At 46.4% G+C, this 19698-nt stretch overlaps 1 protein-coding gene across 1 annotated transcript in view; it reads left to right on the forward strand.

Annotated features, from left to right (window-relative positions):
• srrm3 (serine/arginine repetitive matrix 3) overlaps positions 1-19698 on the forward strand; it is a 57624-nt gene that overhangs the window by 26053 nt on the left and 11873 nt on the right. The window contains exons 2-3 of the mRNA XM_060056492.1: positions 150-496; positions 12460-12561. Coding sequence (XP_059912475.1) covers positions 162-496; positions 12460-12561 — 437 coding nt within the window. The 5' untranslated portion in view covers positions 150-161. The remainder of the gene's footprint in view (positions 1-149; positions 497-12459; positions 12562-19698) is intronic.

The following is a 19698-nucleotide window of genomic DNA, read 5'->3' on the forward strand; positions in this document are numbered from 1 at the left end:
TTCATTTCGCTAGCATTGATGCGTTCGACTTTTGGAAAGCCACACAATGTGATCGTGATGTTTATCTTCAGGGGATTGTCTGCACAAGTCATGTTTCGATTGTAACGAGTCATGTCTCTCTAACCAACATCTCCACCCTGTCTCTACAGAGTACAGCCGCCATGTATGACGAGGCGAGGGTGCCCTCACCCAAGGACGCTCAAAATGGAGTCCCCCAGTGCGCCGCTCAAGGGGCGGGGCCGGAGGCGGGGCTTGTCACCGGGGACGGGAGTCCGTCTCTGACGCCAGCCTCTCGACCAAAAGCTGAGGAGGGCCCTTTGGGTGAGGGGGCGGCGGAGGAGGAAGAGGAGGAGGTAGTGGGAGAGGAGGAAGGTGGTCAACCCAAGGCGGAGCCGGTGCTGGTGAAGAAGCCCCACAGGATGATCCTGGACCACGACCGCAAGAGGAGGGTGGAGCTGAAGTGCATGGAGCTCCAGGAGATGATGGAGGAGCAAGGGTGAGTGGAGTCGCGGAGGGCAACGCATGTCTTGAAGGTGTAGGCCTCACAATACGTGAGGCCGACACTGGAGAAATAACTCCCTGCAGTTCAGAAGCACTACAACACTGGGGGAATGATGGAGAATTTAGTTTTGACACGATATCTTGTTATCTCTACGGGGGGGGTTGTTTTTCTCATACTGCTGGGGGTACTTTGCATTGGGAGATCTCCATGAGAATTGCACTCTACCTACTATATTCACACGCGTTCACACACACACACACACACACACACACACACACACACACACACACACACACACACACACACACACACACACATAAACAGTTTGTCACACCACGAAATTATGCACACACATATTGCAATATATAGCAGAGCAGGAAAACAAAAGGGCGGCAGTATCCAGTAGCCCCTAATTAGGGTTCTACTACTAAACTCGCTGACCGAGCGCGGTACCAGCACATAAATAGTGCTTGCCCTCTCATTTATTAAAGGCAATTTATCTTAAAAGTGTATAGTGTGTCTAGGAGTGGCTACAGTTCTACTGTGGGTGCCACTGCCAACTGTTTTTTGCTGCAGAATCACACATTTTCCAACTGGTTGAAAGCAGCACTTCAAATTAGTTAAAAGTGGCATAATTTTCCAAAATGTTGGACCCACTGAACATGAAATAAAATGATTTCCCTAGTTCGAGTAAAGTATTACACCAAACACTCAAATCAAATTAAACAAGTAAGAAGTTGACAACAACTGTCTACTGCGTGTGTCGTGGTATCGGAAGCTTAATGAATGTTGTAAGCAGGAGGGGCAGAGGGTACGGTTGCCATGGAGACGAGTTTGGAAGGACAAAGCGTCTTCTAATTAGCATACGCCGTCTCCCCGGGTCTTATGGGACCCTCGCCAAGGGGGGGCTACGGTGGGGGGTTGGGAAGGCTTTGCGTGAAGCGGACCTGAAGCTAATCCTGCTAGCATGCAAGCAGCGTTATTGGGCTTTATCATTGGCTAATCTGCACGTGCCGGCACACATCAAAACAAACAGGCCCAGACAAAGGCACACATGTACACACGAGCAAGCATGTGCACACACAGACCCACACACAGACCCCCCCACTCACACACACACGCACACACACACACACAAACACACACACACACACACACACACACACACACACACACACACACACACACACACACACACACACACACACACACACACACACACACACACACACACGCAAACTAACACACCGCCTAAAGGCTAGCCTCAGGTCTCCAATAAAACTCTGGGCTTGTGGTGGGTGTGATTAACAGGAGGTTTTATGGCCGTGCGTTGAACAGTGCAAACACCTTATCCACGTTTTATTTCCGGTACTTGTCCCTTGTCAAATTCCTAGATGAACCGTGAGCCGAAGAGAAGCGAGCGGGCAGACAGTCTAAATATAACGGCCGTTGAATTCAACAGATGTATACTATTTTTAACTCCATCAGGCACGCAACCAAGGACTAAGTGAAGACGTCTGATTGTTTTAGCTTTATCTCTCAGCTTTGTTTATTTTTAAATAGCGTTCACACCGTGTCTTGTTAGGAAGGACTTTGCGTGGTCAAAAGAAAACACTGTTAAAACAAAGAGGAGAACTCCAGTCTTCTCTGGGATCCAGCCATGCTATCCCTGGCTGGCGACAGACCTAAGCACAGCCTAGTCAGTCTGTAACAGCCCGACGAGAGATTTGACTATTGCTTGTCATTCTCGGTGGAGCCCCTCCCATTCTTCCCCCAATCTGTCAATGCATCCATCTGTCAATACATCTGCCTTTCCAACTATCTTCCCAGCCATTCATCGCCTCCTCCCTTCAACCCCTCATCACTCCATTTTTCCCTTTATGCCCCATCTATCTATCTATCTCTCTCTCTCTCTCTCTCTCTCTCTCTCTCTCTCTCTATCTATCTATCTATCTATCTATCTATCTATCTATCTATCTATCTATCTATCTATCTATCTATCTATCTCTCTCTCTCTCTCTCTCTCTCTCTCTCTCTCTCTCTCTCGATAGAGAGAGAGAGAGAGAGAGAGAGACCTCAGCCATCTGTCAGCCCCCCCTCTACTTTATTCCCTCTTTATCCACCCATCCGTCTCTCCCTTCCTCTTCTGACACAGAAGGAAAGACTCACTAGGATTGTAGAAGAATCCTAGCAACTGGAGAAGTGGAGAGAGGAGGAGAACTGGGATTATAGAAGGAGCTAGCTAGCTCCAGTAGCTCCATACTACTACATGAGTGGCTAATACAGAGAGGAGGAGAATTAGGATTATACAAAGAGCGAGCTAGCTCAAGTAGCTCCTAGTAACTAGATGAGAAGCTAATGCAGCGAGAGGAGAACTAGGATTATAGAAGGAGCTAGCTAGCTCCACTAGCTCCTAACTGCTACATGAGTGGCTAATACAGAGAGGAGGAGAATTAGGATTATACAAAGAGCTAGCTTGCTCCACTAGCTCCTAGCTACTGGATGAGTTGCTAATAGAGAGAGCGATAAAGCTAGATAAAGTTGACAGGATGCCATGGTTCACTCCCTTGATTATTCAGTGTTCCCTCTGACTGAGAGAGACGACTCTGACCACCCGTGTGGACACGTTTAAGTCTTATTTCGGAGATTATAATTACGGAGGTAAAAAAAGTATCAAATTAAGCCAAGGCCAAGCGCAGCCATGTACGGCGCTCTCCAATTTCTAATGCCTCTTTAAGCAAGAGTATTTGTGTGCATGTGTGCAGGATTAAGGGATAGAGCAGGAGGACGCAGCAGCAGAGGGGAGGGTGAGACGGGGAGGGTGATACGGGGGGGGGGGGATGGAGGCTCGCGAGGCGTTACACACAATTAAAATGGCGGCTGAACTCTGTGTTCGCGTGCTGTGGGATTTAAGTCAGCATCCTCTGCCTACAAAGCTTCCAGCTGCCCTCACCATCGACCCTCCCCCACCACCACCCCCGCCACCATCACCCCAGTCCTCAGCTCGGCTCAGGCCTTGGGTTGGGGGGGGGGTTTAGGCCTCGGGGTCTCTCTCTCCTCCCCCCCCCCCCCCCCCCCCCCCCCTCCCCATTCCTCCCCTACACGCGCAGACCCTTGATCCAGCCACCGGGGTCCCGGCCCGGCGAGCTGAAAGTTGGATAAGTAGCCGGCTGCCATGTGTGATGGACTTGGCAGCAGGGAGCCAATTAGCAGGGCTCAGCCATTAAAGGGGCCTTTTCTCATCAGGCGGACTCTAAGAGCAGGCGGCGTCATCAATGTTATTGACTCTCCGGGGGTCTCGCTCGCTCCATCGGCTCCGGGTGCACGGCGCGCCGCAGTTGCCCCCACTGTGTCCACAGGGGAGACCATTGTGGATCTTTGCACCACTGGCTCATCGGCTGTATTGCATTTTTCAGCACTGCTACATTCCAGCCATTACCCGTGGGTAGGTGTGTGATTGATTGCGACCGCCCTATCTCCTAGTTGTCTTTTGTAGGAGGAAAAGATCTACCCGGCAACAGTGGCGGATGTAAGGCGGCGAGCTCCGTTGAAGCGGGGTCACGGATCGGGAGCGCTGAGCAGATGTGGTGCAGGCGCTCCCGTCGGACGTGAACAGCTGCCCTACGTGCCCGCCGGCGCTCTGGCTAAATGGCACGGTGTCTCCTGACGAGCGCCGGCCCACCGGCACCACTTATACAGAGGTTGCTAATGGCCGCCCTGCCCTGTAGCTGTCTCCCAGCCCGGGGAATGATCTCAACTTATGTAACGGTCCATGCTTCTATTTCAGGGCCCTGTTTCTCCCCTACTCCCCGCTAATTGAGACACAAAGATGGTGTATGACTGGCTGCACCCCCCGCCCTAACCCCAGCCACCTCCCCCCATCCCACACCTTCCTCCCCCCCCCTAGCTCCGCTCTGTGGAGAGGTTTGACCTTCCCTCTGCTGTCCAATAAGCATCCATTGTGGTAACTCTGAGTCACTTCAGCCCCTGGCTGGACAGCTCTGTGGGCGTAGGTCGTTACGCAAATTGCACATACAAAACATAATTAAGACACACGCACGCACGCACGCACGCACGCACGCACGCACGCACGCACGCACGCACGCACGCACGCACGAACGCACACATATATATATTTATAAATATAATTTTTTTATAAATTTTACATATATACCCACACCTTCCTACTCCTATGCGTCAGAACTTACACGGTGTGGATCGATGAAAAGACAGACATAGTTTCTGAACAGGAGCCAGTCCTACTTAACAGTAACGACGTGCTCTGCCTGATACACCGAGCGGAACAATACAAATAAATGTGGCTGCGTTGGAAATAATCCATAGGTGTTATCTGAGGGAGGTGCAGATGGCCACGCAAGCACTGAATACAGAACGGTATCCTTGTGCCCGATGTGGTGTTCAATGCAGCAGTCCATTGTATACTCCTTTGCCTTTTCTCAGAATTAAGACGAGGGGAACAAGTACATTAACTGACACCGCCGCGCTGACGCCGCAGCGCTAAGGTGTGTCGGCCGGATCTGGTTTGCATTTCTGCAATGCTCGGCACAAACGGACTCCTTGATGATTGCTTTGTATTGAGCTAAAAGAGACCTAGATGAGGGCTTCGGTTTAGCTCAGGGCAGCACTAGTACCTCTCCCAGAGCCCTCTATTTAAGCCAGCGACGCAGACGAGCTAAATAGTTCAATCATTTGTTTTATTCAGGAAGAGCATTTCATTGAAGTTATCTCAAAGTGTTGCAGTGTACAGGGCTAAAAACAGATCATGCACATAGAACTTAAACAATAAAAGGCTCACTAGAAGCTCCCTTAACTCACTAAATGCCTATATAGAAAGCTCTATATGCGGTTTAATTGTTCAGGGTCTGTGGTACCCTCAGAGAGTCTGGGAGAGCATTCCAAAGAAAGGGGGCAGCCGAGACTTTGCTATTTGGGATAGGATAATTAGCTGGTAAAACACTATGCCCCTTTATGCTGTGCTATGCTTTAGTGTGCTTAAAGAGGCTTCGCACTATGGTAGCTTGTTTCCTCACACTGACAATAGCATTTCAGGGGAAGGGTGCCCTACTTGTTCTGTGTTCCCAACAATAACCTCCATGGCCTATAGATGGCACACAGCAAAGTCAAAAGTGTGTATACACGTGTGTTTGTGTGTGTGTGTGTGTGTGTGTGTGTGTGTGTATACATGTGTGTGTGTGTATACATGTGTGTGTGTGTATACGTGTGCATGTGTGTGTAGCGGAGATGAACCATCGTAAATTGGGCCAGTGGCACGTTGTGCTCCTCCGTTCATTGATCTGCTCCACTCTTTAGGGAAAATGGGAAACCCATCCCGCTGTAAAGAGAAGGTCTTCAGTCTCTCCCTCTCTCTCTCTCTCTCTCTCTCTGTCTGTCTGTCTGTCTGTCTGTCTGTCTGTCTGTCTGTCTGTCTGTCTGTCTGTCTGTCTGTCTGTCTGTCTGTCTGTCTGTCTCTCTGTCTCTTTGTGTCCTCTCAGAAGTGTCGGGGGACTAACCTGAAAAGCGACGACTAAATGGCAGCTCAATTGTAAAGCCCCCCCCCCCCCCCCCTCACACACCGCCCCAGAGGGTTGAGCCGTTTTAGTTTCTGCCCATCAACTGCTCCTTTTAATTTCCCTTTTGTGGAAAAAAATTAAATACGGTACTCATCTCGGTGGCCGTGCACCTCGCCGTGCTCCCCCCCCCCCCCCCCCCCCCCCCCCCGTTTCAATCTCACTAACGACTACCCCATCGCTCCGGGGCCCCACAGCCCGGAGATTGGCGGCAGACATTCCCTTCCCTGGCTCGGGGGGCTACCGAGGGATAGGCTGTGACTGAAGATCCCCTCCAGTCATCATAGACACACGACAGCTGCACACACACACACACACACACACACACACACACACACACACACACACACACACACACACACACACACACACACACACATCTACACCAAACACACACACACACACACACACACACACACACACACACACACACACACACACACACACACACACACACACACACACACATGCGCACACACACACAAATACGCATACATCTACACACACACACACACACACACACACACACACACACACACACACACACACACACACACACACACACACACACACATCTACACCAAACACACACACACACACACACACACACACACACACACACACACACACACACACACACACACACACACACACATGCGCACACACACACAAATACGCATACATCTACACACACACACACACACACACACACACACACACACACACACACACACACACACACACACACACACACACACACACACACACACACACACACACACAATCAATGAGAATCAGGGTAAGCACGGGGTGCCTGACCAGCACTGGTCCAGTGCTGTGATTGCTAATAGGCAGAAAGAGGGGGGCTTTCCACAGGCGAACTAATTACTTTAATAAGGTTCTTTTAATCGTGGTGATTTTTCGTCTGCCCGTCTGGCACAGTTTCTATAGATCCCTTCTCTGTTCGGGAACAATGACGTTCCTTTTGGCCGGGGCTTAGGATGGAGACATTCAGGGATTCCTGAATGCGCAGCAAACAGCGGTTATTATTATTTTTATCTGAATATGAAATTAAACTTGAATTTCAAAGCATGATTGTCTACCTTAGAAGACCTTAGTCTTCTATCCTAACAGTTATTGCAAGGGCAAAACCTTATGATTATTTAAGATTTGGCTGTTGAACTTTGGTAGTATGCTGTAAATTCTGCCAGTTCAATGGAGCTAAGGTTATTGTAAATAGAGCAAACTGCCATATCTGCGAAACTGCATTTACATGGTTGGATGAAGTAAGACATCTCATATTCAAAAGGGTTTGTTCTACATTAGCTGAACTACTAATATTCGTTATATAACCTATGGGATTGTCATACTATACCTTTATTAGCTAATTTGCTGAGAGATTTAAAAGATCAATCACCTGCTTCTCCTTGTTCCCCATTAATGGTTAGCTGGACATGACAAGCCTGGCTCACATATCCATCCTACAACAGACAATACTTTACTTCTGGCACTCAACAACACAGAAAATTCCAAGTATCAAAGACTGGTTTGGAAAGTTGGCTTAGCTTAAATTAGTTTTTGCCTCCAGTTGTTGTTTTGCTTTGCCTCCAGCTAAGGCTGTGACATAATCATTTCATCGACATAACAAGGGTATATTCCCCAATCCTGCCCACCACCCACATCATCTCAGTGTCCCCGTCCCTTTGTCCAGATCTTTCACTGGGAGTTCACAGTTTAAACACAACCCCACCTCAAAACAAACCTTTCCAACCGGGGATCGGTTGTAAATGAGTGTTGTACCTCCCCATGTGTACGTTGAGCGTATGATAGTCTGATGGATAATGTGGGACTTCCAGCCCGGCGGTTCTTTGGGCTCCAGACCACAGTTTCCACAGTCCACCAGCGGGCGTCACTTCAGGAAGAACCCGCGCCTGATTCTCGATGACCTGTCATCAAGGATCACAGTCAAGTCATTTTTCAAGTCAACCGCATCTGCTAAATGACAAAAGATAAACAGATGAATGATAAATGAATAGGGGGAGACAGCTTCATGAAGTATTAGTAAAGGTGTGGAAGGAAGACATGATGTTCCCACTGGACTGTGAATAAGTTCCTCTGATGGGAGTGCCATCCACGGCTATTTAAGATATGTTTTTTTTACTGGTTTGCTACGGCTATTTAATATCTATTCCCAAATAAGCCCAAATATCCAAATGTTATCAAGCACCGTTGTTTTCTACGTGTGCACTGAATTGCACTGTCTACAAACCTTAAAGAGAAAACACGTTCTCAGCCTTTATTATGGGCCATATTAAAGCATAACTTATAGTTGATGTAAAGCTTGTCGATAATGAAGGAAGGAAGGAAATGATTCTCTAGAGATGCCTGCAGGTAGCCAAAATCAGGGTTTGTTCCAACCCAGATCAATTCAACTGGGATTCAAACACCTTAACCATGAGACCATGCATACATCAAGTTCATTGAATAAATCATGTAGAATTACAACATTGTGGATCATCAGATGACAATGTATTCCTTTCAGGCCAGTGATCCTACCCATCCCTGAGCTCCTAACTTTCTACATGGAAGGTTTGACCGGTCATCGGGCCACTTATTATTAGCGCTCCCTCTATCGCAAACTTATAAATATGCATTTTTATATATATACATCAGAAAATACTCATATAAAAAAGGGAACTTGCAATTGAGTTGTATTTCGAAGGAGAGAAAAGAGATAGATGGAGCGAGTCAGGGAGAGGGACAAGGAGAGAGAGGTAGAGACAGAGAGTGCTAACAGAGATAGAGAGGGATCTGCAGCCCAGCGGCCCGTCCAGTTATAGAACAATGTGTTTCGCTGTGCCTCCTCTGCTCCGTGCTCACCTCCTTCGCCCTATTATAACATCCCTCAGCAGACAGACAGCTGAGATAGCCCTCTGAGTGCTGCACGGGCCGAACAGGCACGCTGACGCCCTAGCTCCCCCTTCATGCATAAAAGCAATGAATATAAAGTGTGTTCGCATGTGTGTGTGTGTGTGTTTGTGCATATGTGCACGTCGTGTACGCATACGTTTATGTTTATGTGTGCATATGTGCACGTCTGCGTATATGTGTGTGTGTGATTGTGTGTTTTCATGTGTGCACTGTGTGTGTTCTTCTGTGTATGTGACCACGGCAGAAGCCGCTGGTTACCCTGTCACACTGATTTCCTGCTGCTATTCCTGAAACTCCCCCCTCCTCCCTCCTTGCTTAGAAGAGATGGCACTAGAGGCTCAGCCTGCTCTGTTTAACATGGAGATTGCCACCATGGCTGATTGTCATTTCCCTCCTCGCTCAAATGGGGCTGTAGATCACGCATTATCCAGCCCATAAAGTTTTATCCGGCCAATGAATGCCAATTAGGCGGCAGACAGGACCAACTGAGCAGTGGCGGGTGAGGGGTGGCCTCCGTTCAGCACCCTGCAGGCTGGACAGCACTCGCACACACCTGCCAGCAGAGGGGGCTGCTGAGGCAAAGGGAGCAAAATGTGCAAGATTTGTGTTGTCACTGATTCATGGGGAAATAAAAGATAAAGAAGATGGTGCTTGATCTTGGTTAGACCAGGGGGGGCAGGATAACTAAGTGGTATAGGGTGATCCATAGTCTACTTGTAGGCATCCCTCAGCAAGTCCCAAGCCTGCCTTATGCGATTTATGTATGCTAGATGAATGCTGGATATTTCAGCCTACCAGCCTACCCAGTGGACTGTAGCAAATGTTGCTAATCTTTCCAGAAGACATCTAGGTGGACACTCGCACGTGTGATGTCACTAAAACATAGGAAAAGGCAGATTTTCAAATGGCTTTGTAAAGGCTAATCACACGCTTATCACAAACCTGGGGCATAATAATATCACCCATTTAAAAAGAGGACTGATAACTGAATAGTCTACTCAACTTTTCTTCCCTTTACAGTTTACATTATTAAAGTCCATATTATTGCACACACACCCTTGTCGCAGCATTGTAACTGAGTTCTCACATGGAACCATACTGGGTGTACCATAGTGGAGCCGTGCCGAGCAGAGCACATTGATCTGTGATGCTGAACTTTGCTTTGAGTTTGAAAGATAAATCATTTGCCCCAGACCTTTAATGTTTACTGCCTTACTTTAATGACCCATAGACCAGCCGAAATAGTCCTTAAGGATTTTGGCATTAATTAAAACCAGCAAAGGTTGACCCTTTTTCATATGCTTACTGGAGAGGGAATGAAAATAGATATTTTCAGGCTGAAGAGATTTACTCCTCATAGTTTCATGAGCATCAAGTTGAATGTCAAATGTACATCAATAAGCAGCCAATGGCAATTCTTTCCATGGAATATGTTCACACTAAGCTAACTGTGTGTGTTATAGTGCATTACACTGTATGAATACAAACCGATATATGGTTAAAGTAAAATGCATTCTCTGTAGAATTCTCTTATGCATAACATGCATAACCAGCAAGCTAGCCAGTCAGAGAGAGAAACCATCACTGTAATGCCTACTTTACGGTAGTTATGATTTTTTCATATGATATGGTACATCTTATGATGATGTATTAGACAGTGCATACATAAGTCATTGTGATTATGTCAGCTGGTTAGAACGGTCTTGTTGTTCCAGGACTGGGTCCCTTTGGGGCTAGATTGCTTGCCTGGAGGGGATAAAAAAAACAACATGGGTGCAGATTTCTTTCCAAACCCCGGATACGATTTAGCTGAGGCTGAAGAAGTCTGCTAGGTTCAATAGGGCTTCATGGTGTGCCAGACAGCCCAGATAAATGGCTATTAGACCATCATTTCAGCAAGTGGCTCTTTATATATCGGGGGTAGCCCTCTTTAAAGAAATTGCTGGCCTACCCTATTTTCATTGAAATCTCATTCTATCCGTGTCTATTTTGTGTGTGTGTGTGTGTGTGTGTGTTTTGTGTGTGTGTGTGCTTTGTGTGTGTGTGTGTGCTGTGTGTGTTTGTCTGTGTGTGTGTGTTTGTCTGTGTGTGTTTGTGTGTGTGTGTGTGCGCGCGAGTGAGTACGTATGTGTGTAAACTAAGTTGGGATGAAATAATCAATTATGCTAACTTTTTCTTTGTACACAAAGTCACCCATGAATTTGCTCAACCACTTATTTCCTTTATCAACAAAAGAACCAATACTAATTGTGTCTCTTGGGGGTCTTTAAGAACAGAATGAACAGTTAAGTCGCGGAAAAGCCTGCTATGTCAGTGGTTCAAGAGAGTTAAATGTTATTCTAAATCACATCAGACCACTTATTTAACACTTATTGATCATTAAAAACAGTATAAACATTTAAAACAATGGATAATTAATGCATACAAATGTCGGCACTAAACTCTCTTTGCAATGGTGTTCTGTAATAGTTGTTCTGCATATGTTAGGCTGTTTAATATGTTTATGTGTTTGCTATTTCCGTTTGTCGTACTGCTTTAACTGTTTTTAACAACTGTGTGTCTTGCTGCTATCTTTAAACTGCAAGTCCTGTTCTGCCTTTACTTAGTTAGGAATCCTTTTTTACACCTTCAACAGAGACTACTGAAAAAAAATAGCCTGTTGGCTAATCATGGCACTTTTATGCATGGTTTGTTTATTAATCAGCACTGTCCCTTATCTCAAATACACGATACTGAACTTACCTAAACCAGTGTAAATGCCAGCATTATTATTACGGTGTTATTTATAATGTAATATTGTGTTAATTTAAACCACGAAACAGACATATATCCTAGCAGTTCATAGGATATTTGAAACCCCCTACCAAGCACAGAGACAACCATTCTTGTGTTATTCCACTGACAGCTTGACTTGATGACCGGATGAGGTTAGGTGGTGTCCTTGGATCTGCCTGAGCCAGTTGATCTCACATTAGACCAGTGGTTAATATACACTGAGAACAATAATATCAATATCATGGGAAATATTACTTTTTCACCCTTATGTGCAATATCACTTTTCAATATTGTGTGCAATATAACTTGTCATTGGCTTTTTCGGTATCATTGCTTATTTTACTTTTAATATCATTTGCATTATAACTTTTCTACTGTTTTTGTGTACTTATTTTACCTGACCCTACTTATTGTTATCATATTTAAATTTGAATTCACTCCGTATACACATTTGATCCGTTTTTACCTGGAGGTTGCTGCCACTGGTGGTGGTGAGTGAGGTCCCCCCCTTCACTGTAAAGCGTCTTTTAGTGTCCAGAAAAGCGCTATATAAATTAAATCAATCATTATAATTTTTTGGCATTCTCTGGCAAAACCATTTCCTAAGATCTCTCTTATCGTATCTTATCTTATCTCAACACTGTATCCTGTGTTTCCTTTCAGGTACACAGAGGAGGAGATCCAGCAGAAGGTGAACACCTTTAGACAGATGCTGATGGACAAAGAAGGGGTGATCACCAGAGAGGGATCGCACCCACAACCCATGTAAGTCAAAAGACATTTGCATTCTCTCTGTCCTGTTATTTGACCGTTTTTTATTTTTCCTCTTCCCCACTCACTTTCTCGACTTCATGTTACTAGTTTTGAAAGCTCACATATTCTTAGACAATATGTTTATCAATTTTTTGGCCAGTTCTTTATGCTTTGAATATACCTAAGGAAAGATACATTTGTTGCCAGTTAAACGTATCTTTTGAGCGAGAAAAAACAAAAAAAAGCAGCAAAAAATACTAATCTTAAACAAATCTCGCCTGCAGATACATAAATACAGTATGAACTTCTTCTTTCTTGTGAAATGAAAGAGTTTGTAACTTGAGTGTATTACCATAAGGTCCCCAGGGCATAGTGTTGCTATAATCCTCCAGTACCGCGTCTAATCCAAAGAGTTGCCAGCAGAAATGTTCGCCACCAACGCTTAGCTCCTCTTCAGAGGACTCCAGGCGTGTTTGAGACCGAGCCCAGATCCTCCGAGATACGTTCATCTCTAAACTCGTCCTTCTCTGGGAGCGGGAAGGACGTAGGCACTTATCAAGGACATCGCATTAGACTGGAACATCTCAAATTAGGCCCCTAATGTAACCGGGCAGAACAACAGACGCACAACTGGAATAAGAGGCGGTGTTTCTTTCATAAGAGACAAGCACACACAGACACACACACACACACACACACACACACACACACACACACACACACACACACACACACACACACACACACACACACACACACACACACACACACACACACGCTCATGCACACATATCCACACAAACATACAGAGACACGTACACACAGACAGATGCATGCACGCATGCACGTGAACACACAGCCACACGCACAGACAGACACACAAATGCACACCCCCACACTCTCACGCACGCAAATGCAGGCGTGTCCACACAGAGACACGCACAGAGGCACACATCGACTCAAATAGGAGGGTCTATTTGTAGGTTCTTCGTCTGAACACCAATGTCCACAGTGTCCCATCGCTGAGCTGATACCTACCGTCTCCTTAATGGCACGCCCAGCGCTGACACTTGCGCACAGTATATAGACTTGTTGGGGGGCAGACAGGCCGTGGCAGATTCACAGGTAGAATCTTGCTTCTGCTGTCGAGGCGTGAATGACTGAGCGGGTGCTGTCGGGTGACGTGCTGTCTGCGCGCTAATGAATGGTAATGACCCTGATGCTTCGCCACACGTTGGAGAGCTGACTAACGAGCCGCCCCGCCTGCTCCTCCTCCTCCTCCACCTCCTCCACCACCTCTTCCAACACCTCCTCCTCCTCCTCCTCTTCCCTTCATTGACGCCATCACTTGACATTTAACCGGAATATAGAACTTCACAGTGATTGGCTTCTTGGAAGGGTGTGGAAGGGTTTGTTCGTTTCCTTGTTTGTTGCTTTATTTTTTTTACTTGACTGTTGGGTAGGCAGTTGACATGAGAATAAATCAAATTTGAAGATGAAAATCCTTCATGGAAAGAGAAGGGGAGAGAGAGAGATACAGGGATAGGGATAGGGAGAGAGAGAAAAAGTAGCAATCCGATTTTTACTGCAACATTTCCTCCAACATTGACATATTCCGTATTTGGGGAGAGGCTTTGATGTAGAAAATTGAAATGGTTTGTAATCTGGCAAGGCTCACCCACCTAGTTCAACACACGCACACATACAGACACAGGTGCACACACACACACACACACACACACACACACACACACACACACACACACACACACACACACACACACACACACACACACACACACACACACACACACTAAACTCAAGCGCCATTACACGGACTGTACCTAGTTCAATCTTTCCAACATCTCAAAAAAAAAATTTAAAAGATTTTTTCATGTACATGAGCACAGGCCAATATTTGTGGACATCTATTTATATCAGTAAAACCAAGCTTGGGCTATTGTTCTTCATATAAAAATCTCAAATCCTGTGGACCAAAATACTGAATGTCAAATTATTTGATGAAACAACATTGCTGTATGTACAGCTATCTAATAGGCAAACATGTTGTCAACATGATATTGTATTAAAAGATTTGTGATAACAAGAACTTATTAGTGTTAGTAATAATAATGATTTCAGGTTCGGTTAAGCACTCTGAAGTCTGTTTGAAGGGTGCTCATAAACTTGCCTTGTCTTGCCCTACAGATATTTAAATCAACAAATCTATATTTAAATCTATTCTAGCTGAGTTGCATGGTGGACATTTCGACGGGGGGGCTCACACCACCCACACACTTTGACGGCAGACTGCCAAAAAAACCTGATGCTTCCTGTATGCTACAGTATAGCACCATGTGCTAGCTTCTCCGCTATGCTCAAGTGCTGTGAGACACCCGTAGCATCGACTATGTTTAGTTGACAGAGCCCCCAGAGCTTTTTTGCTTCATCCATGACTCAATAAAACCGTGACTTTAATTTGAATATTAACATTCAAAGGTAAGATAGGCAATTTACTTTTCAAGCATTTTTTTTTCATATTTGTCGAAAGTCTCTTCATATCCTGACGACATTAATTAAATCAAATGCTTCGTTGTTAAAGAAAGAGGAACAATTATTATATCTGTGGGGGTTGCAGACCTATATTAAGGCCGTTCGGGCTCAATGAAATGATTGGATGGCCTTGCTGTCCGTCTACCCTGCCTGCCCTGCCGCCGAATGATTGGTTGAGTCTTCCACAAGGTTAGGCCGGTTTAATGCTGAAGCAAATTGCCTGCCCTATCTGTAAAGTGTTCTAAAGGGGAGCGTTTCAGTCGTTTATGACAGCCCTCATTTGACCAAAGTGTCATTAGTTATCCAGGCCACGAGAAGATTAGCATTTTGTTTTCTTAAAAGGGCCAATAAACTCCAGCAGAGCATGTCAAGCCACAAACATGTTAAATGAATCTCACGCCTGTGTGTCTACGGCTAATGCCAGCGTCTGTGAGGCAGAGGATAAGAGAACTCCTGGGGTGGAGTTTAAGTCAGAACACGCTGGAAACGTCCCCCCCCCCCAAGATTAAAAAAACACTTCAATCCCTTACCCGGCATGTCATTTTATAGACAACAAGATTAAGTGTGTGGGCTTTAATGTGAGCTAAACACGTCACGCTTTTATTTTTTGATATTTTCGAATTGATTCAAAAACTCTTTTTAAAGAGGAGTTCAATTTGTGTGAGTCAGAAAAGATGAAAATGAAAAGAAGAAAATATTCTCGGGATAGTCTATTGATATTACAGAGACGGTACCTCTTTCATCGATGTTCTTTGAAGATGACACATGAACAGGAGGAGCTCTAGTCTCTAGGCACACATGATTTATTCGCTGCTCCATACCGGCACAGTTTCAGGGTCACCTGCACCTACTTTTTACTTGCCTTTCTTTCCCCTCATCTGTTTCACTCTTGGAATTAAGGGCATGATAGCATGGACCTTGGATTTCAAAATAAGGGCGGCTAGCTACAGTGTATATATATTTATAAATATATATATATAAAAAATACTCCCGGAAAGATTTCAGTGCAGATGAATCACAAAGGTACAGACTGGAATTGGCTTTTGAGTGTAACCTTCAGTTAAATTGGTCAGCCCAAAAAATGCCCCACTGTGGGGAAGTTATAAGGTTTTTCCCAGAGTACATATTACCTTCAGTGGGAGTTCTTTTATTTGGACAATTTGAAGCCACAGAGGGCACTATTAACCATCTCTTCCTACAGTCTTTACACAGTGGAAACAATCCTGCAGCATTTAATCAAACAATTTACCTGTAGCTGTGATCAGTCGGCGATGTTAATTTCCGGTTAGAGACTATTGTGTTCTAAAAATAAAACGCAAAGGAGGAGATATGTGTTTCTGAAAAGGAATGGAATGAATGTGAAGAGTTGCTTGGCTGCGGAGAAAGGCAGAGCCTTGTAGCCAATGAGAGCCATTAGCTTCTCTGTTACTAAGCAGTGACCATAGGTGCTTCAACACCTACTCGAGTCCTGATTGCCTGATCAGAGGCAAGATTCTATGTCACAGTACTTGAGTTTTATATTTCTGTCGACTTGCACTTTCACAAAAGTATTTTTTTTTACATGAACACATTTGCAGTGGAATCATCGTGACTAGCTACAAATTAAAGTCTGAATATATTTGTCTTATCATGCTTTAAATGTATTGGTGTAAAAAACATGGTGTAAAAGAAACTACAGATCTCTAAGGCACATCAAGCCCAAATCAAATTTGGACTTTCTTGGTGACTTCCGGGGATGGTTAAAGGTAAGAGGTGTGCGTGAGTAGATTTATGTCTAATGATCCGCCCCACCCGGGGGGTTTGTGGGGGTAGTTTGGGTTTCTCTGGTAATTGCTCTCGTACCATGGGCCCGTGAGGCACAGCTCAACCTAACAGGGGCTCCAGCCCGAGCTGCTGCTACTGCACACCGACCTCCAGACGTCAACACAGGCGCCCTCTCTTTTTAGGTTCCCTCCTGTGAGAGCCTCTGTGGACCAAACATGACCTGTAGTTGTTTACCACCGGCTCCCGACTCCCCCCGCTCTCCCCTCCTCCTCCCGCTGCTTGTGTTGTTGTCGCCCTCCTTTAAATCGTTCAAATGATTGTGCTTTATTTCCGCATAAATTCGACCGCGTATATATATCGGTTATATGTGGGTTGTGGTGGGTGTGTGAGTGTGGTGGTGGTTTGTTTTTTATTGTGTTTCAATGATTGGTTGGTCCGCATCTTATGTGTAGGGTGTGTGTGTGTGTGTTTGAGAGTGAGTTTGTGTGTGTGTGTGTGTGTGTGTGTGTGTGTGTGTGTGTGTGTGTATGTGTGTGTGTTTATCTGTGTGTGTGTGTGTGTGTGTGTGTGTGTGTGTGTGTGTGTGTGTGTGTGTTTGAGCATGTAGTCGAGAGTGTGTATGTGTGTGTGTCTGTATGTGCTGAGTGTTTTAGGGTGTATGTTTGGCTGTTTGAGAGTCTGTGTGTGTGTGTGTGTGTGTGTGTGTGGTTGAGAGTGTGTGTGTGTGTGTGTGTGTGTGTGTGTGTGCGCGTGTTAGTGTTCTATCCGGAGTGAAGGGTGTGGGAAAGGAGTGTGTATAGACTTTGGGGTGAAAAGGCTTCTGCAGGGGTTCCTGTGTGTGTGTGTGTGTGTGTGTGTGTGTGTGTGTGTGTGTGTGTGTGTGTGTGTGTGTGTGTGTGTGTGTGTGTGTGTGTGTGTGTGTGTGTGTGTGTGTGTGTGTGTGTGTGTGTGTGTGTTGAGGTAAGGGTGCTCGTGCTGCTGTACCCTCCCTGCTGGGCCCTGTGGGGGTTCTGCCAATTAATACCCCAGTGTCTGTCTTTCTGTCTGAGTACACGCACGCACGCACGCACGCACGCACGCACGCACGCACGCACGCACGCACGCACGCACGCGCACACACACACACACACACACACACACACACACACACACACACACACACACACACACACACACACACACACACACACACACACGCACAACCACACACACACACAGGAACCCCTGCAGAAGCCTTTTCACCCCAAAGTCTATACACACTCCTTTCCCACACCCTTCACTCCGGATAGAACACTAACACGCGCACACACACACACACACACACACACACACACACACACACACACACACACACACACACACACACACACACACACACACACACACACACACACGCACACACGCCAACCCCACTACACAAACGTTTTTATGCATCCACCCTTCCCTTTCTTAAACCACAATGCGATGAGCTTAGTGACAGTGCACCCATCCTGAATTCATTATCCTCATTGGCTCCCTGGGATGTGACAGGACCTATTCCACCAGAATTTCGCTGTTTTCCTTTAGCAATGGTCCTGTCTTGTGGTTCCTGCTCTCCTGCTCACTCGGAGACGGTAGAGAGGGTCTGACTGCGCACGATGCTTCTGTGACTGTCATGGATACCAACACCTCCACCGGAGCCGTCTGCTCCGCGTCTTTCTAATGAGCGTTCCGGCTACTCTTTCACTCGGCTGGGAAACGCTGCCACAGAAGTCCATGGAAGCAGCTCCGCACCACGGTGCGTTGCACCCTGTGGTTCGACTCTCGACGGCGAACGCTATCATCCTGCCGCCTGTCACTCATACATGACGCCGTCCTCCTTTTTGTACGTGGATTGTTTTCAATATACGTACATTCAGGGTACTTAGACGCTTTCATCCAAAGAGACGTACAACCATTCATGGGCACATTCCCACACTGACGGCAGAGTCAACCACACAAGGCGACAGCCAGCTCGTCGGGGGTAGTTGGGGTAAGGTGTCTTGCTCAGGGACACCTCCACACTCAACCAGGATGAGCCTGGGATCGAACTAGCAACCTTCCAGTGACAAATCAACCCTCCTGAGCTAAGCCGACCCCCCCTACGCACACCGAAAGGTTTGGCGATGCTCCCTGTGGAGCACGTATAAGAGCCGAGGCTACGCGATAGAGATGGAGACTCTACGATGCGTCTCCCGTGGGGCCCCCGGGGGACAGGGTTCTACATGCGAGGCACCGGCGCGGTTCCGTGTGCGCTCCTTCCCAGCATGCATTGCAGATGCCCTCCGGTATACCTCACCCTGCGTTTCACCCTGAGCGGCTCTCGATTGCAAGGAAGAGTATTTAAATGGGGGGTAAAGAAAAAGAACATCATGAAAATATGCTTTGCTGGGGACTTTTGGAAAAACACAGAAGACAACGGCACAATAGAGCCTGTCATTAAAGAAAAGTTGCAATGGGTTGAAGTATGTCAAAAAATGGCGGCGTGCTTTAACCAATTAAAAATCTCTCTGTGGTGGGGCCTGGGAGGGTGGTCTTTGTGTCAGCGAGATCCTCCGCAGTATGTCAAAACTGTCAAAGCAATAGGAAGGGATCTACCCCTGCCCAGAGACTCCTCTGTATGGAAGGGGAACAGCAGCCTCTGAAAGCAGCTTTCACCACAGCACTGCACCGAGGACGTACAGGTTAACCGATGGGGATATGAAGGGGCTCAGGTCATCCGCTAGCATTGCACTCGGCTTCCTGCCAGCTTCCTCTCTGGTTTAACCCCCCCCCACACACACACACACCACTACCATCATCATCCTCATCAAC

Source organism: Gadus macrocephalus, chromosome 7, assembly GCF_031168955.1.
Source record: "Gadus macrocephalus chromosome 7, ASM3116895v1".
Taxonomy (NCBI): domain Eukaryota; kingdom Metazoa; phylum Chordata; class Actinopteri; order Gadiformes; family Gadidae; genus Gadus; species Gadus macrocephalus.